Consider the following 25,678-nt stretch of genomic DNA (forward strand, 5'->3'; position numbering starts at 1 on the left):
CATTCCAACTTTAAACTTTGTTGGCAACTTTTTTCTTTTTTTTCTTTGTGGATTTATGCCTCTTTTGTTCCTGTAAGTTTATTTTGATAGGTAGTGGATGCTGTGGACTTTGGTTAAAATAATTCTCTTTGTGATGGTAATTTGGAAGTGAGGCCTTCGGGAGGTAATGGGTTTAGATGAGGTCATGAGAGTATAGTCCCCAAGGTGAAATTGGTGCCCTTATGAAGAGAGGAAAGAGCTCTCCTCCCTGTGAGGACACAGGTAGAAGGCAGCCATCTGCAAACCAAGAAGAGGGCCCTCACTGAGCACCCTCCTGTGCTGAAATTCTGATCTTTAACTTGCAGCCTGCAAAACTGTGAGAAATTCTGCTGTTTAAGCCACCCAGCCTGTGGTATTTTTGTTATAGCAGCCCTAAGAACTAAGACCAAGAAATGGATATAAATGCCATTTCACCTTTCGATATATTTGTTGTCCTTAACAATGAATGTTGACATGATAAAGAGTGAGGCCCACCTACATCTTTCTTTCTGTAGTTGGCTTTCTTCTATAGCGTGCATTCTCATTCTCAATAGGGACGATGCTTGGTTCTTGGGAAAGTGAAGTAACTTAGATATTACAATATCTAATGTGGCCCTCCAGGAAGAATGTACTGGACAAAATCTTAAATCTTAATGCTTATTATTAAATTTCTCTCAGTAAGGAGAATTTATCTTTTCACAGGTTGGGGGCTGATAATGCAAAAAGCTTGAGAAACATTGTTTTATTGCATGTTTTTACTCTTTAATTAATTTCACAGAGTAAGTCTTGGGATTGATCTTTCTGTGACCATTTTTCCTGAGCATTGTATGTCTTTCTGATTTGTAACTTGAATATTTTATTTAAAGAAAAGGTAGTATCTTTGAATTTTTGTTACATTTCTTTTTTCAAGATACCAGTTAAAGCATTTGCTGACCTCCTTTGTCCACCATTATTATATTTCTTTCACTTTGTATTTGTCTCTGTTCATCATGCCCCTTTTAACCTTGTCTTTTATTGCAGCTTCTGATGTGATTTCAACTCATTTCTTTTTTCTTTAGTCTGTTAGCTTACTTTTCATTGCTTGTTTGTTGCCTTCTCTCTCTAAATTTTTTAGTCTTTTTTTTTTCTTGCAGATAGGTCGTATTGTCTCTTAGATCTACCACCCTTGCAGTTTTTCATCTAATTTTGGCCTTTATCCCAGGTTTGTTTCCTTCTAATAATCATCTGTCGGGGCTAGGACTAGGATGAGACCAATGAGGGACTAACCTCAGTTGTAAAATTTAAGAGAGCATCAAAAAACTCAGTAATCAAGATAAGTAGTATTTTAGTGCAGTTTTTTTAGAGTAATGCATAATGAACAAACTATCCAAATTAAATTCTGAATAAAGACAGAATGAGTTATATTTGAATGAAGCAGTCAGTCTACAGTAGTTGCCCCCTTATCTGTAGTTTCAATGTCTGCAGTAGTTACCTTCAAGGTCTGAAAGTATTAAATGGAAAATTCCAGAAATAAACAAAGCATAAGTTTAAAATTATGTGTTGTGTTGAGAAGAATAATGAACTCTTGCATGGGCTGCTCTGTCCCTAGTGGGTTGTGACTCATTCCTTTGTCTAGCACATCAATGCTGTATACATTACTTGCTCATTAATACCTATATAGCAAAATACATAGTACAGTTGACCCTTGAATACCATGTGTTTGAACAGCACAGGTCCACTTATACTCAGAATTTTTTCAACAGTAAATACTACCTACAGTACTACCCAATCTGAGAGTCACTGAATCCACAGATGGGGAGTCCTAGACGCAGAGAGCTGACTGTAAGCTACTCAGGCATTCTACTGTGCAGAGGATCCACGCCCCTAATCCCAGTGTTGTTCATGAGTCAGCTGTATATGTAGGGTTTTGTACTCTCCATGGGTTTCAGTCACCCTCTGGGGGTCTTGGAACATATCCCTCTTGGATAAAGAGAGACTATTGCATTATGCATTTAAGGAGGGTGTGTGTGTGTGTGTTGAGATATGATATGAGCTTTGTTGTCTTGACTTCACTTTATTCTCCTAAACACACTTCTTAACAAATTTGTTATCTCCTTTGTCTTTAGCTTCCCGCACTATGTCACTTTTTAGGGATTCGGGGCTTCTGTGCTGTTCACAGATTCTATCCCCTCACAACTGGTACATCTTTCTTTTATGCCACCTATCCCTCAGATTGTTAATAGTAGAAATGGCTACATTGTGTGCACTTTGTGTCAGTCCCATCTCTATGAGCAGGTATTAAGATACTGTATTTCATATAAATGTGTGACATGCAAATGAAGATTTCAGATCCTTTCATTCTTCTGGCTTTGTAGACTATTATTTTATTCCATTCCTATGTATAACTTTTATCTAGTAAAAGCTTAAAGTTCTCCACATAATCAAACATTGAAGCATTGGTAGAAGAAATCATAATTGATACACTTTATAGATTTAGTAGTTTTGCAAAGCTTCCTTATATTGATTTCAGGTTTTATTAAGTCACTCATGCTCAGAGAACGCTTAATAGCAGGTTCCTGTTTTCAGGAATATTTTAAATGTAACATTGTACTCTTTGAAAATTATGAGGAAATTCTGAAGATACAAAACTGGGAAAAGTGTTTGCTGGAGAAATCAGTCATTTTTGAGCTACAGTCGGCCCTCTGTCTGCTGGCTCAGCATCCAAAGGTAAGGAGGGCTGACTGTGCTGAACCATTTTCTGTGAAGGACTTAGGCATCTGAGGTTTGGAATCCCTGGGGCATCCTCACAACAGTCCCCTGCAAAAACCAAGGGACGACTATATATGTATTACTTCCTTTTATTTTTCTAAAGCTTTAATGAGAATATTGAACACAATGTAAAATGTAAAAGATTTTCAAGAATAGTGACCAGAAATATAATAATGATTATGAAGTAAAAGTTTAAAAACCTCTGGGCTATCAGTTAAATCCTTTACTTAAGTTCTTCAGATAGTATATATGCTTTCCTTCCTCCAAGAAGCTTTTCTCAGTAACTAGACTCCATTCTTAAGATTTCTGAATACTTAGCTTTCGGTTAAATTTATAGTCATTGTATTTATGAGTGTTAAATTATTGTCTTTTATGCCTGTAGTCATAATTACTCAGGCAGGGTATGCATTCTCTTGTTTTTTCCCTTTTCTCTCTAGCACACTCTATCTCCCGCCATAGTGCTTACTCTGATGCCCACCACATAGTGGTTCAGAAAATGTTTAACTTGTATCCTTTTGCCAGTCACAGTCATGATTTGTTGTCTTAATCTTGAAAGAGAAATTGTCTCATAGTCTGAAGAACCTTGTGGAGTTGTATTGTTTTTGTTAAATAAACTGATAAGGAGATAGAAGATTGCTGCTGTTAAGCGGGGACGAGAATAAACAATAAATGCTGAAAGTACAGTATGTACATTGTGTTCAGCGAGTAAGTTTATTATTACATTGACCAGAGAGGATTCTCTCTCCTTTAAGGCTGAGATTGTTCGCAGGAGAGGAAATTGACTGGCCGTACTTTATCCGGTGGGAGAAGAGGTAGTATTTGTGATGTGATCTTGTCATGTTTGAATTCATTTATTGGGGGAGAAACAAGCATAGAAAATATTTATTTTACATATTTTTATGAAGAATGTAAAACACTGAACCAAATAGTTGACATTTTCACTAATTGTTTACATTTTGATGCAAGGAGTTTCTAGTTGTCTAACATAGGTCTGATATATTGTTCATTTTATTGCTCTTTCCATTAGAAGCCTTCCTGCTGTTATGATCCAAGACATGTAAAAGCCTAGAAGTTAATTTGAGATACTTGAGAGGAAATATTAATGTTATTTTGTGGTAGAATATAAAAAAATCTTTTTTATCAAATTTATGAAATAAAACTATGGATGATGAGGATTTACTTTTGAATAGTAGAGACAGAAAAAAAGTAGTAAATGTATTTCCTAAAACTTATTTTGGCCCTTTTTAAAATTGTGCTTTTAGTGGTATTCCCGCTAGTTAAACTTAGTCAAAGCATTTAATAAACAATATTAGGTCTGGGTTTTTTGACGTATGTTTGTAGTTTCTGTGTCTACTCACTTGTGGGAATAGTGAATGAAACCTAGTTTTTGATAACTGTGCCCTTGTTGTGCTCTTCATCTGAACTATCTTCAAAAAAGTCATTTGACTAGAAAAATAAAAGAATAATAAGAGTCTCCCACCAGCCAGAGTGGGTATGTTCATGTTTTTGCTGCAGGGTGTGATACTTCTAAGAATATAATTAGTTTCGCTTTTCTTTTTCTACTTCTTTCTCCACAGCCTCATGATTTTGATGAATGTCGATTTGATATTAGTGTAAATGATAGTGTTTGGTATCTTCGTGCTCAAGATCCAGATCATAGACAGCAGTGGATAGATGCCATTGAACAGCACAAGGTAGGTTTCCAATGTTACCTATTCATAGAGGACTAGGTGAAAGACTGATGGTAACTCCTTTAAAATAATGTGTGTTACTGAAAAGTTGAACATGATTTGGGTGGTAAAAATTAAAGCACATTCTTTTTGATATTGTTTATGCATTAGCTTTTATTTCTTGATTATGAATTTTTCCCAGCCTCAAGAAATCTAGCTGTCTTTTCTTTTTCTTCCTGTTTAAGCTTTAGAGTTATATTGCTTGAAAACATTTTGTGAATCTTTGTTACCTCGATATTACTACTTCAGAAAACAGTCTAAAAATGGGAAAATGGGAAATAATTTTCTGTTATTTAAGAGAGATGAGCCAATAGCCAAGACATGGAAGCAACCTAAATGTCCATCATCAGATGAATGGTTAAAGAAGATGTGGTATGTTCACGTACGTGTGTACACACACACACACACACACACACACACACACACACACACACACACGAGTATTACTCAGCCATGAAAAAGAACAAAATACTGACATTTGCAGCGACATGGACGGACCTTGAGATTATAATACTAAAGTAAGTCAGGCAGAGGAAGACAAATATTATATGATATCTGTTAAATGCAGAATCTAAAAAAATAATACAAGTCAACTTATTTACAAAAAAGAAACAGACTCACAGACATAGGAAACAAACTTATGGTTACCAAAAAGGAAAAGGGCCAGGGGTGGGGGATAAATTAGGAATGTGGGATTAATAAATACATGCCACCATATATAAGGTAGATAAACAACAAGGATCCACTGTATAGCACAGGGAACTATATCTTATAAAAACCTATAATGGAAAGTAATCTGAAGCTGTATACCTGACACTAAGACAGTATTTGTAAATTACCCATAGTTAAATAAAAGTAAAGAGTAAATAAAAGAGATGAGCTAGAATTCCAAAATCTCAGTGCTTTGGAGCCAGGCTGACCTGGATTCAGACACTGCAGCCCCTGCCATATACAACATGTTTCCTTGTGTGACGACTCAGCTCTTCTTAGTGTGTGTAAGGAATAATGAGATAATATATGTAAGGTTACTTACCGGAGTGGCTGATACATTTTCCCATTTAAGACATAGTGAGTCACAACTAAATTCACTAAAATTGTACCTTTTTTTTTTTTTCTGGATGAAGAGTTCTGCATTCAATGAGAGTTGCTAAATGTGCAGATAAGGAGAGTAGCCTATTTTGTGTAGTTAATCAGAACCACTCCTCTTATCAATGATTAAAGATATTAAGTAGAACTAACTTCTATATTTTTAACTGAGATGACCTTTTTACAGGGCTAGTTTTTTGTTTTATTTGTTTTGTTTTACTTAATTAAGCAGATTTTATTTTGTTCATTCTTCTTAGAAAAACTGACCCAGGAATCTTTGCAAGTTCTTATTTTATTTTTTCTCCTTGGATGAAGAAGCATGCATAAAGCATATATCTCTTCCATATCATTGATTCTTTGCACCTTTGAAATAATGGATAGATACAATCTTTGGGTCTCCCTCAGAGCATTCTGACTAAGCTGGATAACAGATTTTTGGTGAATTTAAGTTCTTACAAAATAGATTCAACAGCAAGATTCCAGATATATTGTGTAATAAGTTTCTGATTTCTGAATATAGTTTATTCATAGACAAGGGAGGAGAAATCGTTATTCTTGTTAGTACTTACTTAATTTTAACATAAAATATGTGCTATGTGACAACTAAACAACGTATCAATGAAAATTTAAATTGAATGAATTCTAAAAATAAATTGTTTGAGTTGTTAATAACATAGGAGGGAGAAAATTCAAATGCTATAACCAAACATGACCAACAAAGTTGTCTTTTTTTTCCCCATAGACCAGGAACAGGGAGGTAGTGAGGAGACGTTTCCTAATTCATTCTTCAAAATTACTAAAGAGTATTGAATGTGGAACCTAAATTTAGTAATTTTACTACTTAAACAAGCATTCTTGTATTGATATTCAAAATTAAAATCAAATTTTTAAGGCATGATGATGATGATGATAATGTTAGGAGCTACTGTTTATTGAGGGTCAGCAAGTACTAATTATCATACTATGTATTCATGTGCTTGCTTTCTGCTATCCTGAGATGTGAGGGAAGTATTGTTTTATAGAAATGGAAACTGAGGTTTAGATTAAACTTGAGTAACTTGCCTGAAATTATACTGCTTTTTGATTAACAGGTTCTTAGGATTCAATTTTATGTTGATTGTGTTTTCTGTCAATTGCCATTTGCAGAACGTTTGAAGATAATTCCATAAGCTCACCTCCTGCAGGTTAGAGTGTATTATCTGAGTTCTGCTACATATATGTACAAGATAAATATGAGCTCATCTTTCTGCCCATGGGTTGCCAAAATAGCATTATATTGTATTGGTTAGTGTTTGAGCACTGGATACTGGGGTCTGACGCATATGAGATTGAATCCTGGTGCTATTACATAGTAGCTGTGTGATCTTGGTAAGTTACTTAAAGCAGAAAAGATGACAGTATGCAGTATATCCCCCCTCCCCAGAAAAAAAACCTTTGAAAAACAAATAAGCAAGCAAAATAATCGACTAATGATAAAGCAAAGTACTGTACTTCAAAGTTGACCAGTGTTCCTGTCATTCCTACTCACTCAGTTCAATTCAGAGTTACTTCCATGGCACCACCTGTCCTTAGGATGGCTGGACCTGGAACAGTGGATCTGTCTTTTTCTTTGTTCTTTTTTATGTCCTCAGATGGGCCCTCATTGCCTTTTCTTGTTGTGGACCTTAGTTAGGGCTGCCCTGATAGATTTCAGCTGGAAGAAATTGGAAGTTTCTGTTCTTTTCTTTCCAGAAGGCTGTTATGCTAATTATAATAACCTTGATGTACCAATCCATTTCACACATACACACACCGGGAGTTCTGTTTACAGTACCTCTTGAACAATAATAACATAGTGGAGGTGGTAATGATGATAGCTAAGCTTTCTTAGGATTACTGTATGCCTGGTATGGTGATAAATACTTTATATGCTTTATCTCATATACTCTCACAGTATTTTAAGGTTAACATTATTCTGTTTTTACAGATTAGGAAATTGAGACATGAGAGTTTAAGTAACTTGTCCAAGTCAAACTGCTAATTGTTGAAGGAGCCAGCATTCAGACCCAGGTCTGTTTGATCTGAGAACCAGAACTTTTAGCGAGCAAGCACTATGCCATCCTATAAATAGGTGTTTATGTGAAGTGAAATACAGTTTGTTGATTTAAGTCATGGGCTTCTTGAACCACAATGTTCTCATATTTTCTATGTGTTCTTCATACATCTAGTGTTTATTTTAGATGATCAACTCCTTAAAGGCTCAGGGATACAACTTCTTTGTAGGAATCAGCAAAGCACTGGACACATAAATTTTCCAGTTGAAATAATTTATAGTATTGTAAAACAAATTTTATGGGGAAAATTTGTGATTTTTTTCTCTTTAATCTGCATGGTTAGTGTTACAATGATTACTGACAAATACAGTAAGTGATCTATATTCTTTGTCTAGCTCTATTGTTTTGTCCTCCTTGGTATTTATTCCAGAATAACTTGCTCAATACAAGAAAAGTTTAAAAAAGATGGTTCTATGATTTCAATTTTCTCAATCTATTAGAAATTGTATAATTCAGTATCACATTAGACAAGTGTAGCCCCTGTGGAAGAAAGATATTTCTGAGCTCATTCTTTAATTTGAAGATTCTATTTCAATTTAAAATATAGAAGGATATATGTATACCAGACTAGTAATTTTATTTTGGAGTAGTGTGCTGGCTTTATTATGTGGAATCCATTCATATTCTTCATTTCTCCTTAGGATTTAAGACAACACTAAATAAATGACTTTTAAAGACAGGGTTTGTTTGATTTTTTTAATCTCTTACCCATCTGCCATGTTGTCTTTGAGGTCAAATGAGATTATATTTTTGAAAATTATTTGAAAACTAAAAGCTGTATGAATGTGAAGCTAAGATAATTATTTATTTGGATAAACTAATATTTTTCTAGATTATCCAAAGGCTTTGGTGATCATTTTCTGCATAATTAGTTAATAAAGGAAATATGATAAACCATCTGTTGTTGCTGTTATTTAAAAGAATTGTAGGATTATTCCTAGAATCTTCTACAGTTGCAATGCATGTTTTGAATAAACATGGTTTGTTCTTACCATGAAAGAAATACATTCCCTTACCCCACCACCCCATGTCTCAAAAAAACTAACAGGAAGGCTTTCCTAGCACTAGCAGATTTAAGAAACATGTTGAGAAGTTTTTTGGCTCTGACGGTTTGTGGTAATCATGACATTCTTTTATTTCCATAAGGGAGCAATGTTAGTAGATCCTGAAATTTTGGTGGTCATGGGCCACCCATATTCCCCATATTTTGGAAATGATCCAAAACATAAAGAGTCATAGGCAAATACTCAATTAGGGAGGAAGAATCTGGGTAATTTTTACAGATGTTGATTTTCTGTGGTGGGATTCTGCAGGCAGTTTTTTTGCAGTTTAATCTTTGTGGGTTTGTTCTTATTCCACTAATTCATACGTGAGGCTCCATTTGAGTACTTTCAGAAGAAAAACTTATTCTCAACCTGAGAAGTTGAGGGATCTCTGTCTAAGGAAATTATGTGGAATATTTTTTAAAGGAACTTAGACATTTTACTTGAAATGGGGTATGAAAAATGTTTTGCTCGTAAAGAAGATTCTCATGGTCGAGCAACCTAAATGATGCCCAAGACTCACTTTAAAGATCTTTTTAAAATTGTGTTGCTGTTTGCCATAATGAATTTTCTTTTTCCGGTGGTATAGCAGGGTCAGCTTGATGTTGGTGCTTTTTCTCTGCTTTTAGGAGGAGTTTCTGCTTACTTGTCACCTTAATTGCTTTTGTCTTAAATTTTACACATATCTTATCAGAAAACTATTTTAAAAATAGCTAGGTGGCAAAATATAGCTTAAGTTTCTTAGCACTTTTTAAATACCAAAGTCATGTAAAGTCATAGTATCTCTATTTGCTATTTTTAATCAGTTATAATATTGGAAAATTTTCTAAACAGATACTAGAGGTTCTTTCTGTACTTGTCTGCTTAAAAATAATTATCATGTAAACTTAGCTTTGTGTTTTAAATCTGATTTAATTGGCAAAGACATAATGCAAATAAAACTTTTAAAACTGCTATTTTTAGTGTATACTTTATGTGAGTAATTTCATGGTATCAGTGGATTAGAACCAATTCTTTTTTTACCTTATTTGCATCATACCATGGTGATGGTGGGAAGAAGATGGAAATCAATTTTTACTTCTCCTTTACATTCAAGTCACGGCTCTGCCATTTTCTCAAATAAGTTGTAGAAAAACCCAGTTAGGTGGTATCACAACTGAACTTTATTATCCAGCAAAAAACTTTATTATGTCTCTGGTGTTTCTCTCATTAAGATAAGGAATTTGGTTAGTTTCTAACAGTTGGAGTTAATTGCTGAGTTGCTTGCAGTAATCCATACATGGTTAGTAAATTTTATTAACACCTAAGTGTAGATAGTATCATACTACCATGATTTTAAAGGTCTGTGAAATCAGGGAAGAAAACAAGGTACCAGCACTCTTTAATACTCTCAGGATTCTAGAATAAAAGTAATTCAACTGTCGAGGACTTATAAAATAACTTTTTAAGTTTTTGTTGCCTGCAAAAGCTGAGTTCACCTGAGCCAACATCTGCACTTTGTACTTCTGTATGTTGCCTAAATACTTTATAAAGTGTATCATCTTAAAAAGAGGAAATAAGTTCCAGTAATTTACATTTTTCAGCCAAGTTCTTTTATCTGAGAAAATGTTTATCTTTTACCAGGATGGCAGAAGAGGAGTCAGGATTTTACATGGAACAGTGAATAAAGAACATATTTAGGTAGCTAATCATATTAACTATGTGGCCAGTTGAGGAAAAGTAACTTGACAATATTTTATGTCAGAAAGACAAGGAAGAGTCCTACAAATCAGTAAGAAAGGTTTACACGGCACAATTTAAAAAAAAAAAAAAGGCCAAATACTTCATCTGGTACTTCATAAAAGAGAATACCCAAATGGGTAATGAGCATATGACAAGATACTCTGTGCCATTAGTCATCAGAGAAATGCACATTTAAACCACAGTGCCATACCACCATATTGCCTGTCTGAGTGGCTTAAATAATTAAGACTTAATACCAAGTGTTGATGAGACTATGGTACAACAGGTGTAAACTGGTGCTAACACATTGGAAAGCAGTTTTACAGTATCTACTAAAGCTGAGCGTAGCTATCGATTTAGATCAGGTGAATACTGAAAATTTGAAAAGATCCCAGAAGTATTGATATCATAGGTCCATCCATTTTTCATTAAGCTTTTTAGGTTATAGAGAGTACAGGCCAATCCATGTTACCTTGAAAAAAATGGGAATATTGCCAAGAACCAAGAAAATTTATAATGCCCTACCTGCAAAGAAAGCTGACTGTATACTGGATTTTGAATGCTTTTATTAACAAAACTCAATTACTCAATCACCTGCCCCCACGTACAGCTAATGTAGCTTAGTTTCATTCTGTTATTTCTTCACTCTTTCATGGCTCCTCTTATTTGTGTTTTGCTCTCCCATCCTACTTAGTTTTTCCTTTGTTTATCATGTTCTTTTCCTATTTTTGGCTTCTTTTCAGCTTCAGCTCCTACTTCTGTCTGCCCTAATCTCTGGGCATTTCCTAAAGTAAATGTCTTGAGAAAATCTCATTTACTTTTCACTCCAGGTTACTATAAATTGGCCACGCCAGGTCCACTTTTTATTTGTATATTTACTTGTACTTAAAGGATAGGATGGGATTACCAGTTATACAAATAAAATGCTTTGAAATTGTATTCTATAATTTTGTATAGCATTTACCAATCTTGCAGATTTTTTTTAATGCTTACCACATATTTGCTACTAACAATTTAGGTAAATATTAATAGATTTTCAGCTTATTTCTCTTTCATTAGTTTTTAATTTGTTTATAAAATGTTTCTTTAAATAAGAAAGATAAAAAAAGAAAATTAATCTAGATTTGAATAACTGTTCCTTATTGTTACTATAGAACATACGAAAGAAAATGAGACTGCATGCTATAAAAATCCTTTTTTTAAGCAATGTTTAAGTATTGTGTTTGAATTTTTTTGCATTCTCTTTGAAGTATAGTCAGTTTACAATGTTGTATTTGAATTTTTATTTAATCAAGACGGAAGATTCCTGACAGTCACCAGGACAGATGGGATTCTGCTTTTTCTACACTTGATGTGGAAAAGTAATGGTGGGTGGCATGGCTTACGCATATTGACAGCAGTGGAAACTATTTTCTGATTTTACTTGCTAAGTGTATATTGGACATTAGCTGGGAGAAAATGTTTCTGAAAAAAATCAAGGAACACAAATCTGCTCTTTTTCATCAAATAAATCTTTTTAACTAATAGATTAAAAAAGATTTTGCTTCTGTTATCTTTATTGCCTGGTAAATATTCTGGACTTGTTTGGTATTTAGAGTTGAAAGACAGCATTATGTTAGGAATAATAAGAATAGGTAGCAAAGTAAATGAATGTTCTACAGGTTAAAATGTTAATCCTGAAAACAGTTCTGTCATTTTTCAGTCACATAGCAAGTTTGTGTTCTTGACAGACAAGATATGATTGTTGACAGGAATGCTTGTATCGCTGATCATTTCCTAGCCCTCTGTTCTCAGTAGCACCCCTTTGATCTATAGGGGAATAGAGGAGTAAGTAGGCACTGTTATCATTAATCCTCCTGGAAGCTCTTCATTGTAGGTGTTCTTCCTATTTTGCATAAAAATGAAGTTGAATGGATTATGAGATCATTAACTAGTGAGTGATAACATTATTATTACAAGGAAAAAAACCCTTAGTTTTTGGTACTGCTCCCCCCACCCCTTTTTTGGTTAATTTCCACTTAACTCATGGATGTATAGTTATTGAATACTAAAAAAAAAAAATCATCAGTCAACTGCCTTAAAAAAAAATACCTCCCAAGTTCTAAAAATTCTTATCAAGTCTTTTAAAACCATTCCTGCAAATAGTTTTATTGATTAGATTTCATTGACTCCCCTTGCTCTATTTTTAAAAATAAGTTTTGCTAATTATAAGGAAAAAAATACAAAACTACCATCAATGTATTTCCTTCTCATCCTCTATTCATTTTCCCCCAAGACATTATGGAGATAACAAAGTTTATGTCTTGTTTTCTTTCTTTATTTTAATCTAACATCATTTTCTCATTGTAAGACAGCTTTGTTAATATTTCATTGTACTGTAATTTTGGTACTCGTTTGCTTATTATTAGACCTTTAGATTGTTTCAGTTTTTTGCATTTAGTATTTACTGCCTTCCTACATAAAGCATTTTTCTTGTAGTTTGTGACCTTACTATAAATTCTCAGATGTAGAATTGCTCAATTTAAAGATATGAGCATTTTTGAAAGATGTTGCCAGATTACTTTCCAAAAAGATTGTGCTGATGTACATTCCATCTGCAGAATATGCAGATTTTCCTTTCACTGCAGCTTTATCAGTATTATTCTGTCCTTACCCCTTTTAAGTGAGATAGATTAAATATGTGTTCTGTGGCTCTATTTTTTGTTTTTATTCTTACAGACGTGATATATGATTACTGTAAATAATTCGAACAATATAGATAATACCGAAAACTAAAAAAGAAAGTGAAGATTCACTTTCACTGTTCATCCTTGGTAAAGATCCTTTGCAGAGATTTCTTTGCATGTATAGCCTTACAGTTTTACATAAATGATACCATACTGCTTTGTAGCTTTTCCTTCACTCAACAATAAGTTATGGATATCTTTTCATGTTTGATATTTATCTTGATTTCTCCCTTACCCGTTAGGAAAGGAATGCATGTCTTTTGTAGAAAATTTAGATTTGAGACCAAAGCTCCAGAATAATTAAGAATGTTCACTTACTGACCATTGTTTTATGTACATACATTTCTTTTAAGATCCTTGCAGAAAAGAATTAATGGTTCAGGTCCCCTGGCCAAATACCATCTTAGCATTTCAACAGTCCTGCGGGTACTACTTAAACATGTTAAACCTGTTTTTTCTCTTATTGGGACATTTAAGGAAGCTTCAAAAAGTAGCATTAATTGTTTTGCCACTGTCATCTCTTTGCAATTAAATAAAAAGAATGGAATTACGATCTTTTTATTTTGTGCCTATGAAACTTCTAAAAGAAAATATGCATTAGCCCCTTTTTCTAGGGCAAATCATAGAATAGTTAAAGAGCAGTGTTTGTATTTTGTTACATCTCTTGCTGCTGTTTTTAATTTATTAACGATTTCTTCACTATAAAGTGCACTTGTATCCTTGTCTACTTCTTCAAGTTCCATTATTTCAAAACAGTATTTCCTTACTACAAACAGAGGACTCCATTAGAGCAGTACTGATATAACACCTTTTAAGTAATGGATAATAAATGGATATGGAGGCTGATAGTAGTTTAGTATAATTGTAGTCTTACCTCTAACAGCAACTTGTAAACAGTATACAGACTTGATCCAAGGAGAACTATAGAGCTAAATAGGATTTAAAACAGGAAGTGAAGAATCAGATGTCTTTTTTTTCCCTTTAATGAGACGTCTATTTTTAAAGGACCACTCTAGCTATTCTAGAAAGGATTTCAAGAGGAACAAGACTAAATAAGTTAGAACTCTAGAGAATTTATCCAAGTGAGACACGAGGTGACCACAACTAGAATATGGTAATGGGAAAATAGAGAAAGGGGCAGATTTGAAAGAAGTAGAAGCAAAGTCTCTGGATGCTGAGGTAGCATAGCATAATGATTAACATCAGAGGCTCTCGAATCTGGAATTAAATCCTGGTTCCCTTACTTACCAATCGTGCAACTCATGTGAAAGCACCCATAAAATGGGTGTGATATCAGTACCCATTTCACTTAGGCTTTTAAAAGGATTAAATGAGATAATGCTCTATGCCTGGCTTAAAGCAGTATCCTCAGTATTAGCTTATACTGCTGGTGGTAGTGTTATAATTTATCCAAGGTGGCTCTCTGAAATTAATATGCAAAATATCCATGTAAAATTGCTCAACTCTTTCATCAGCCCTCTTCTCAAAGCAAAACAAAAGATCTCTTATCACTTAGTATTTCTTTTCTAAAGCTAAGGTAGAAAAAAAACTGTTTAACAGACTTCCTTTATCCAGCCTCATTTAATTTTTCTATAATTAATTTTTTGCCTCCGTTTCAATGTCACTAAGAGGCCAGTTGGACTTCTAGCCTCCCTCTAAGACGGAAGGATCTTTTAAAAAGATAAGACTGAGTTTCAGAGTGTCAAAGTTAGTTTATTTAGAATCATCTTTTGTGTCATGTCTTCTGTGTTAAGGGTTCTTAAAAAGCCTTTGGTACAGAGGATGTATGAGTAGCTTCCTGATAAGTCTACTTTAATTTCCCCGTACAGCTAAAACAATATATTATGGAATCCAAAGCCTTAAATTTTAAGTGCAAGAAAGAGGAAGTTCCGAAATCAAGGAGGGTGCGGCAGCTGTTGTTACCCTCCACTTCTACAGTATCATTTTGTACTTGGGTGTTTATTTTTTTTAGTACTTTCGATTGTGATGGGCAGTGGCTTGTTTTCTTTTGCTCCTCTAGCTTTCTTTTAACCCTTCACTAGGGTTTTGATAAGGCCCTGGTTAACCCTTCCAGCCTCATCTCACTGGAACACTGCTTGTTTAGCTGTTTCTGTAAAGGGAAGCTCATCTCATGCTCTTTTAGAAGAAAATGCAAAATGAATAACCAAGTTCTGTAAGTGACCTTCAAATGAAATTTTAAATTTTCTATTGCTTTTAAAATTATGAGACAAGAATGGCTAGGAAGCTGGTTTGCAGTATGATTTGAGAAAAGTATCTTAAGGGTAAGCAAATATTAGTGAAGTTAACTATATTGCTGCTGGGTTCTAGGCAGATAGAATATGATAAAAATCCTCTTTAATGCCATTTTCTTAAATATATTTAAAAATTTCTTTGATTCATGAGGTGCTTCAGTTTTTGGAAATTGTTGTAGATTAAATCTCTCCTCATCCAATACATTATGAATGTTGCTTTTCTGAATAAATTGTGATGTATTTTATCTTTCCAACTGGTTCAGTAAAGGACTGCCTTACATTTGGCCTGATTTGGATATGTACATTTTTACCCTAAATTTTGTTATTTAGGTTTAGTATAGAGAATTATATTTCTGGACTATCCATGTCATTTTCAAGACAAGAAAATCAAGCCTGACTTGGTAATAACTGACTTGTCTGGTTGCCCACTGGTGATAGTGACGTAGATCCTGTCTTCTGTCTCTTATCATTGTGTTCCTTACACTTAGAGGCTACTGCTTCTCTGGGAGATCCATAAGTATTTGAAAGGCTAAGTAAATATATGAGATTTTAATATTTACAAGCATGAAATTACTGTGCCAAATTTTATTATATCAAATAATATGTTTACCTAGAGTCACAAAATTGCTATCATTGCAACTTACTATGATACTTTAAACCATAATCCTATCGATTAAATTGTTCTCCTGGTTATAGTGCCTTGCTTCATATTTGGTTTCTCTTAAAATAATAATACTGAAAGTAATGTCTGGATGTTGACAACATAGCAAGCTTATTTGGCTTTATTGTTGGTTTCAGAATTTCACTTTCTGGAAAATGCTCCGTTGTTCTTATATTAACATTTACTCTTACTTGTATTTTCTCTTTTCCTGTAATTAAAATGGAAAGAGACAGTGAGAGGACTCTGCCACGAACTAGATAATTTTTGACACCGTGAGGAAGTTACTCAATTTCTTTCTCAATTTCTTTGCTGTGCTTCTTGCTGGAGAGCATTATTTGGAAAGCTTTTCAAAAGGCAGGTGCTATTTTAAAAAAAAATAGGGCAACCTTTTTCCTATATTTTATACCACTGTTTTTTTTTTTTACTATAGGTGAGCTGATGAACAGACTGCAAAATGAAACTGTAATGTTTATCTCCTACATGAATGAGCCAAACTATGAAATTTAGCTTTGTCTTTAAGGGAGTTTTCTTTTTAAATCTGTTCTTAGGCATTTCTGATCCTTTATTAAAGTCATAACTTTGAACTATATGATTTCATTTATCATGATTTTAAATGTTCTCAGAAGGTCAAGATACAGAGGGTACAGGTACAAGTAAAGCAGTTAGTGTGAAGGTTACTATTGTACTTTGACCAATAGTAACCTTTGTGTCAGCTTTCAAGTATACTGCTTGCAAAATGCTACTGACCCCCTCTAGTGGCCAAAAGATTGTGGGTTTTTTTTGTTTTTTTTTTTTTGTTTGTTTTTTACATAAGACAATATTATAACCAAGGTGTGGTCTTGTTACTATAGTATTTAAAAGAAGTAAACCTTGTTCTGTATAGCACATGTTCAACAGTGTTTCACTAAATCAAATGACATTTTATGTTTATGCAAAACATGTTCAGGAATACTGCTTACAAATATAAAATTTGGGAAAGAAAGGTTTTTTTGGAAAGCAGTTTGTATGATGGTTCTTAAAAGCATGTGTTGAAAGGGAAAAATACCCCCATAGTAAATGTACTTGAATTCCACATTATTAATTTTAGATAGAATTTGGTGTTTTCAGAAATACTATATTGCTGATTAGAGGTTATAGGTAAGCTCAGCATTTTTCTTGTGGAAAAGTGGGATTAAGATAAAGCCAGCGTGCCTTTAATAAAGTATTATTCCCAAAATCAAACCAATGAGACTTTGAAAGCATGTTACAGTTTTTATCAGCATGTATCAACTGTGAGTGTCCATTTCCACCCTTGGAAATTTTCCTCACTCTACCTTGAAAAAGTAAACCTTATAAATTCAGGATGAGTATTGTTGCCTTTAAAGTGAACATCCTCGGGAGCCAAAATAGATGTCAAGAACATTGCTACTTTTCAGAATAGTTTTATAACTTAACTTTTAGAATCATTTGTAGCCCGTGTGACAGAGTGTTTTTAAAATATTTATATCTTTGATGATAGATTTGATTTTTGAGAGAAATCTAAAACTAATTCAGAGTCATGTCATGTGAATAAGAAAGACAGTCAAACTTAATTATACAGTTTGTAGCTATTCCTTCAAAGTAATGAGACAGTTTTAGAATTTTTATTCTATGACGCTCTAGAATTATTTTAGATAGCTCCATTTTGTGGTTGTATCATAAAATTACTCTAAATATTGTGGTAGTGCCATCAGGAATTTTTTATGTGATGCAGCATTATTGAGATATTTGTAGACATTTCCAGAATGACCAGTTTTTAATGAGGATTTGTTTGTATGTGCATGTGTATTTGTTAAACTTTAACTATTTATGTTTAAAGTAATCTCAGTGTAGCTACTGACTGAAATAAAGTGATAAATGAATCCCCGTTATTTAAATTGAATAACAATGGAATTAGTATTTATGAGTATAATGTATGTTCTTTATCCATGGAATGATGATATAACTTACAATACAATTTATTTAAGTGAAACTTGGTAAGAGGTAGAAATACAATTACTCTAAACTCTCAGTCTCAACATTCATTTACTGTCCATTACTTAAAATATATCATAACATCAGTATTTTTATAGTAGAGTCTTGTCCTATCATGCCTTTGTTGTAAAGAGGTGTTACTGTTTTGAAATAGTGGAACCTGAGAAAAAGAGACAAGGTTATAAGAAGTATGTTTTATATTGAAGAAACCTGTAGTGTTTACATTTTGTTTCAAGGGCTTAAAGTTTTGACTCTGTTTAGGCCTCATTGATTCATCTGTAAAGAAATAGTAGTGGAAGTTTTCCTTTTTTTTTTGTCCTTGTTCTACCAAATTTCTTTTAATTGTGGTAAAATATATGCAACAATCTATCACTTCAGCTATTTTTAAGTTTACAGTTCTGTGACATTTAGTATATTCATATTGTTGTTCAACCATTACCACCACCTTCCATCTCCAGAAGTTTTTATCTTCTCCACCTTCAGCTCTGTACCTAGTAAATTCTAACTCCTCGTTCTCATCTTCTCCTAGCCACCTGGTAACCACTATTCCACTTTCTGTCTGTGTGAATTTGCCTACCCTAGATAGTTTTCCTATTATTAAAGTCTTGTAGCTCACTAGCCCAGTATGTAGTTCATATTCAATAAACTTCTTAATTAAATGGCAATTAGGAATTGAAAGGCATGCCAGTGGGTTGTCTGTATTTCTTGAGGGAACTGAAACTGCTAATTATTGTTACAATAACTTCATTAATTTATAGGAAAACTTCTCTTTTCTCTTAAGTATTTTTTCTAGTTTCATTGAGATAGTAGTGATAAAAAATTGTATTAGTTTAAGGTTTACAACATAATGATTTGATACATGTATATATATTGTGAAATGATTACCACAGTAAGTTTTGTTAACGTCCATCACCTAACATAGTTAAAAGATTTTTTTCTTATGATGATTAAGTATTTTTTACTTAATTTTTTTCATATAGTTTACTTTCCTTTTTAGACTGAATCTGGATATGGATCTGAATCCAGCTTGCGTCGACATGGCTCAATGGTGTCCCTGGTGTCGGGAGCAAGTGGCTATTCTGCAACATCCACCTCTTCATTCAAGGTTTGTGGTTATGAATTATTTGAAGTTAAGGCAACGTAGGTTGAATTTAGTACTGAATGTTGTGAACAGAACTTAATTGATAGTTTTTTGAAAGAACTTTTTTACAGTGTAATTTATTTCCAGTTGTTGCAAAATTGTTTTGTTTTGGGTGGGGTAGGTTTATTTATTTATTTATTTATTTATTTTAGTGGAGATACTGAGGATTGAACCCAGGACCTTGTGTATGCCAAGCAGATACTCTACCACTTAGGTATAACCTCTCCCCGCCCAGAATAGTTTTTTAAGGGGTAAAATAATGACTCATACAAATAAAATGACATGTCAAAGATTTAATGGAATAAGGTGTAAAAGAAAAAGTGTGGTTTCAAAGGAAAATCTGAAGAATGCTAAAATGATTTTGCTAAACTGATCAATAGTCACAGATTAGTAACCAGGGTTCCTCCACTGGACAAAGTTCATTTACATGTCTTTGGACAAGAATCGTTTACATTACTCTCAGTTTTTTTTTACTACTTAGAGTTGTCAAATAGCTCAAATGCGATGAAATCAAAGACTTCTGTATGATCAGATTACACCCTCTCCTAAGGCTTCCAAAGATGATACTCACTATTCCTTTCAAAGGATACCTAGTGATATTTTTAAAGTCTTGCAGTTTTTCCTCACAATGTCTAATTTGAAAATACTAAATTTTATAGTAGCAAGTTGTCAGGCTTATTGCTCTCATTTCCTTCAGGCTTATCACTATCAAACCGTTAATTAGTTTCAGGTCTGTCCCTGGGAGTATTACATTGAATTTGACAACTCTTCCGTCCCCATGCCCTCAGTAGTAAGATACAGACCTTAAAAGGTGATGAAATACCATGGCACTAAATAAATTCTTGTTTTGTTAACTTGAATTACATCCCCTCCCTTTTTGTGCTTTGCAGAAAGGCCACAGTTTACGTGAGAAATTGGCTGAAATGGAAACCTTTAGAGATATCCTATGTAGACAAGTTGATACTCTACAAAAGTACTTCGATGCCTGTGCTGATGCTGTCTCCAAGGATGAACTTCAAAGGGATAAAGGTTAATTAGGCTATTACCACTATTTTTACTTGGAGAATGAATGGATTTAAAGCCTCTTGATCTTAAAGGGTAATGTCTTTAAGTGATAAAGGTAATTAAAGTCACTTTTGCTGCAAACCCCCAATGTACCAGATTTCAGTGTCCACATAACTTGTATACTTTAATAACATCCTAATTAATCTGATTACCTATACCAGTTACCATTGATGATTTTATTTTAAAATAGTTTTTAAACTCTTTATCCCATTAAAAAATATAGTATCATCTTGATAATGTGGGGCATTTCACATGGTTATGTCTAATAAGTGTACCCCATGACGTGTCTTAGAGACAAGCATATGTTTATGGTAAATCTTCCAGATCTGGAATTAGTGGATCTTTCTCCCTCCCTTTTCACATCTCTTTCTCTCCTCTCTGTCTCCCTCGCTTCCTCTGGCCTTTTTCTCATAGAAGAAGTCAATAATAGGGTTGTATATACATATAAAAATAATTTTTAGTGATTTTTTTAAGAGAGAGAAATTATCTTCAGTTAACTTAGAATGTGAATTTTGAAGTTACTTTTCATTTGTAACTGCTAAAAATGTTACTGAGGTGGTCAGTGTCAGTGTTTCTCTTAATCTGCTGTGTAGGCAAAAGTGAACTGCTCTTAGAGTACTACCAAATAGTGCTGAGTTCATTTCCAGTGTAACTAGGTTGCCTGATAACTCTTTCATTTCTTGGTCTTATTAAATGTATTTGATCTGTTCAGATTTTTTGTCTTCTCTGTTCTTTGTTCTCTTTTTCTGCCTTGACTTTTAGAGTTTCTTTATACTTCATTTGTATCTCCTTTGCTGGCTTTTTAGATAAACTCTTTGTTATTATGGGCTGCTCTAGGGTTTATAGTATGTACAGTTAACTAATTATAGTCTGCCTTTAAGTAATACTGCTTGTATGGTGTAAGAACCTTACAATAACGCATTTCCATTTCTTCCCACTACTGAGGCAAGGCAATTCCACATTCTCTAGCCAATTCCCTGTGAATTATTCCAGATCTGCATTGTAGGAACAGGTACTTTAGCCTGCCCCATGTAGGTTTTGGGTACTCTTCCCTGAGCTCCTTTCAAATGGTTCTTTTATGACCTCTGTAGTTCCCTCACTTGTATGTGCTATCAGTGCTCCACTGAATCCTCAGAGGGACCCTCTGCTCACTTCCAGAGTTCTCTCTCTGTACAGCTCTCTGCTCCCCAGTACTCTGCCCTGTGAACTCTAGTGGCCTTTGTCTCTCTGGCTTCTCAGCTCCATTTCCTCCCCTCCGACAGTCTGCCAGGGTCTTAAAGGGTTTCTCCTTAGTCTATAGCTTGGAAACTCTCCCATGGCAGTAAACTGGAGCAATCATGGGGCTCATACCATTTGTTCCCTGACTGTTAGGGATCACTGTCTTTTGTTGCCTAATACCCAATGTCTTGAAAACTGTTGTTTCATGTATTTTGTCTGGTTTTCTGTGTCATGCTAGAGAGTGAATTGTCTCCCTGTTACTCCATCTTTGCCAGAAGCAGAAGCCTAGTACTTAATTTTGTCTAAAGTAGCCTTGAAATTCTTTATATTTAGATATTCTTTAAGTTTTAATATTTGATGTTTGTTTCTCTAAAAATAAAGGCAGTTGAACTTCTGTTTCTCATTATTTAAAAAAGTATACATACTTTTAGACATTACACATTACAAATTAGACATTACACATCAGCTTTTGTTTGGTTGCAAACAGCTCTTTAAATGAAAACAGGATGTGTACAGATTTGAATTTCTCAATTTATTTTTAAATGATCCATGACAATAATATATAGCATTTTAATGGACAAAAGTGATGATGGAAGGAGTGGAAGTTGGGATGCGGATGATAACCAGGTTGTGTAGAAGATTTGAAAAATAATTTTTAAACATTACTCATGTTTGAATATTTAGCAGTAGTGGTAGGCTAATGTACGAGTTTGCTAGGGCTGCCATTACAAAGTACTCTATAGACTAGGGGCTTAAACAACAGAAATTTATTTTCTCACAGTTCTGGAGGCTAAAAGTTGAGATCAAGGTTTTGGCAAGTTTGGTTTCTTCTGAGGGCCATGATGGAAAGATCTGTTCTAGGCCTTTCCCCTGGCTTGTAGATGATCATCTTTTCCCTGTATCTTCACGTCATCTTCCTTCTGTAAGTGTCTGTGTCCAAATTTCCTCCTCTTATAAGGACACTGATCATATTCAGTTAGGGCACACCCTCCTGACCTCGTTTTAATTTGATTACTCTATAAAGACCCAGTCTCCAAATACAGTCACTTTTTGAGGTACAGAAGGTTAGGACTTCAGCATATGAATTTTGTATGCGACATAGTTAAGCCTCTAACAACTGATTTCCCTATAAAAGGCTTTTTTAAGAAATGATGTTTTTAAGAATCCATGCTGGGTAATGGTGAAATAAGAACATGGACCATAGCTTCCTACTTTGACTATAGATCAGAGTTGCTGATCTAAGGTCTCAATAGACGGACTTTCATTAAATTATCAAAACTGAATTATCTGTGACTTTAGAGAATTTTAAGAATCATTGTTCTTCATTAGCTGTGTCATTGAAATAATAGCAAGCTCTCATTTTATTTTAGGTGTTCAACGTTTTCATATAAAATGTTTCATCAGAATTGCTAGTAAGGCAAACTTAACCTGACCAGCCTCCCCCCCCACCACCACCACCAACACACACATACACACTCCAGTAAGATTCAGTTAACCCTTTCGGTCTGGATACTCCAGGATTACAGAAGTAGAAGACGTTATCTCTGACCTAAACATACTGTTTGATTTTAAAATATATACCATATTAAAAGTAAAGGTTCTAATCTTGCTCTTTTATTTACTGTTAGTTTGATGACTTTAAGTAGATTACTTAATATTTCTCCACATCTCTTTCCTCGACTGTAACATAGATGTTGTATCCAACACATATGATTGTGAGAGTTAAATGAGAGTATGTATGTTAACTGTGCTAAATGGCAAAAAAGTCAATATATAATAGCTATTATTAATGTGGTTAATTTGGATTATTGCAGGAATGAGAAAAACAGGAATGTGCAAGATCCAAAGACGGAATTTAGTATAATAGATTTGAGTGTTGGTAAGAGGGACCAGTCTAATTGGGAAAGGGGATTTGTATTAGGACAGTGGTTTCAAACCATGTCAGACATCCCTTAAAGATACCTCAATGAAGGATAAGGAGTGCTTGGTTGGGAAGGAAACAGGAGGTCCACTCTTTAAGCCAGAGCAGCTCTTGCTTTCATCAGTTTTATATACTGAATATTGGCTAGAAAAGTAGGTTGAAAATCCCTGTTTGGTGGTACTAGGCTATTGGATGGTTAGGGATACAAAAGTGAATCTTTAATTATCCAAAGTAGATACTAAGAAGATGAATGAAGTGCAGACCTTTCAGTAGTATTTAAGAACAGTTAATTAGAGTGGTATTGAGTCAAGGTCAGAATCTTGTCTGGTGGTGAGCAATAATTTAAAATTAGAGCAGTGTTCTGTATTAGCTAATTTCTTAGAACTGACTCTATTTACAAATTATTGATGAGACGATGAAGAGCCACAGAATCTGGAAATTTGATGAATCTTGGAACTAAGGTGTTTACAGAGGCTTCAATATGGATATTGAAGTCTATAGGAATGATGGACATGGAAAAGAAAAATGTCAGATATTGATATTAGTTAGCTGGTTAGAAATGAAGTAGTAGACATTAGAGATAATAGAAGCTTATGATTGGAAAAAGTTGTTATAGATGAATGCAAAATTTTCAGGTGATGAAAAATGAAATAATGTAATAATTAGAAAATGGCAGTACAGAATAAAGATATTTTCCATAGTGATTCCTACCACTTAGTCAAGGGAGAGAATAAGGAATAGCAGTGGGCTTTGCATCCATTGGAGAGAGAGTTAAAATAGATGACAGATTCCTCACAGAGCCACATTACTCCTGAGGTAAAGAGATACAGCCAAGAAGTAAGACTTTAGAATGTGGATTCTTTCTGTAGAAAGGGAGTTTCTCAGAAGATAAAAACTTAAAAAGCCATGAGAAAGCAGAGAATAAGACTGAGGCTGAGATTTAGAAATTTGCACGAAGAAGTGGAGCACGTGGGGCAGAGGATTAAAGTACATTAGGTAGTAGAGAGGGGGATAGTACACAGAAGAAAGCAGTATGGGGAAGAACACAGGGGATTCCGTTTTTCTGGAATTAGGTAAGTTAAAAAGGATGTGCAGGCACAGACGCATTGAGATGAATTAAAATTGATATCCCATCTGTAAGTCATTATATTTTCCTTGCATGTCCAGAAATGGTAAATTTAAGAGCTCCCAAAGCAAGCTAAAGGATCTTCTACATATAAGTTAGCCTCTTACAACCCTCATCAGTCTTTGTAGGCTTCTGGTAGAATTAGGAAATTTCCCCAAGATAGAGAGGGAGAGGTAGGAAGATTAGAGGACAGAATAATTCATGTCTCAGTGCCGTCCATTACACAAATGGGAACGAGTACAGTTTTTATAACAATGTATTATATTTAAAGACATTCCACAGCATATTTGTTGGGCATACTGTAATAAGCACTGAAAGTATAAAGATGAATATGATCGTGAACTCACAGAATCCAGAGTATACTGACACAGTTGAACATAGAATAAACTCTGTAATTTCAATGTGCTTACACCCTAATATCTTTAAATATATTTTATTTAGTGGTGGAAGATGATGAAGATGACTTTCCTACTACACGTTCTGATGGAGATTTCTTGCATAATACCAATGGCAATAAGGAAAAGGGTAAGTAGTAAAATATTCCCCCTCAGTGGGGTAAAACACACTTTCTAAGTTTATGTAATAACTAACGCTATAACAAGAATAATTATCTAACAGTAATTTTTTTAAAATGTTGAGCTAGAAGGTGAAAGTTTCTTCTAGGAAAAGCTATCTAGGTATAATACACATTTGGACATTAAATAATGGGATAGCTCATTGGACAAAAAGACCCACTCTGCATTTTAGACACTGGCACACTTATTTCAGCAGTATTTGGTAAAATCAGTTTATAGTACTAAAAAAGTCTGTTTCTTAAGGAATGAACATGGTAATTGAACTTGAATGTTTCTTTAGAGTGTTTTTCTCTCTGTTTAATGTTCTTTTCTCTCTCCACTTGATAAACTGGTGCTGAAAAGTATTTAATCAGTGTTATTAAAGGAAAATTATTGAAATAGCTCTAATTTCACAGCACAGTTGTTTATAGACTTAGCAGCAAGGTGGTTTATTTCATATATCAGTTTATTGCTCTGTTTTTAAGGGCTAACTCACTAGATGGAATTCTTAATTGTTCATTAAAAACCTGCGTTTTGTGATAGCATGCATAAACGTGGAGGGCATTATACTAAGAGACATAA

General features: G+C 34.0%; 1 protein-coding gene across 2 annotated transcripts in view; it reads left to right on the plus strand.

The window, feature by feature from the left end:
- CERT1 (ceramide transporter 1) overlaps nucleotides 1-25,678 on the plus strand; it is a 117,084-nt gene that overhangs the window by 42,863 nt on the left and 48,543 nt on the right. For both annotated transcript variants that reach the window (XM_015245598.3, XM_006197586.4), the window contains 4 exons: nucleotides 4,344-4,460; nucleotides 19,069-19,176; nucleotides 20,103-20,241; nucleotides 24,984-25,067. In XM_015245598.3, the coding sequence (XP_015101084.2) occupies nucleotides 4,344-4,460; nucleotides 19,069-19,176; nucleotides 20,103-20,241; nucleotides 24,984-25,067 (448 nt within the window). The remainder of the gene's footprint in view (nucleotides 1-4,343; nucleotides 4,461-19,068; nucleotides 19,177-20,102; nucleotides 20,242-24,983; nucleotides 25,068-25,678) is intronic.

This window comes from Vicugna pacos, chromosome 3 (assembly GCF_048564905.1).
Source record: "Vicugna pacos chromosome 3, VicPac4, whole genome shotgun sequence".
NCBI lineage: Eukaryota > Metazoa > Chordata > Mammalia > Artiodactyla > Camelidae > Vicugna > Vicugna pacos.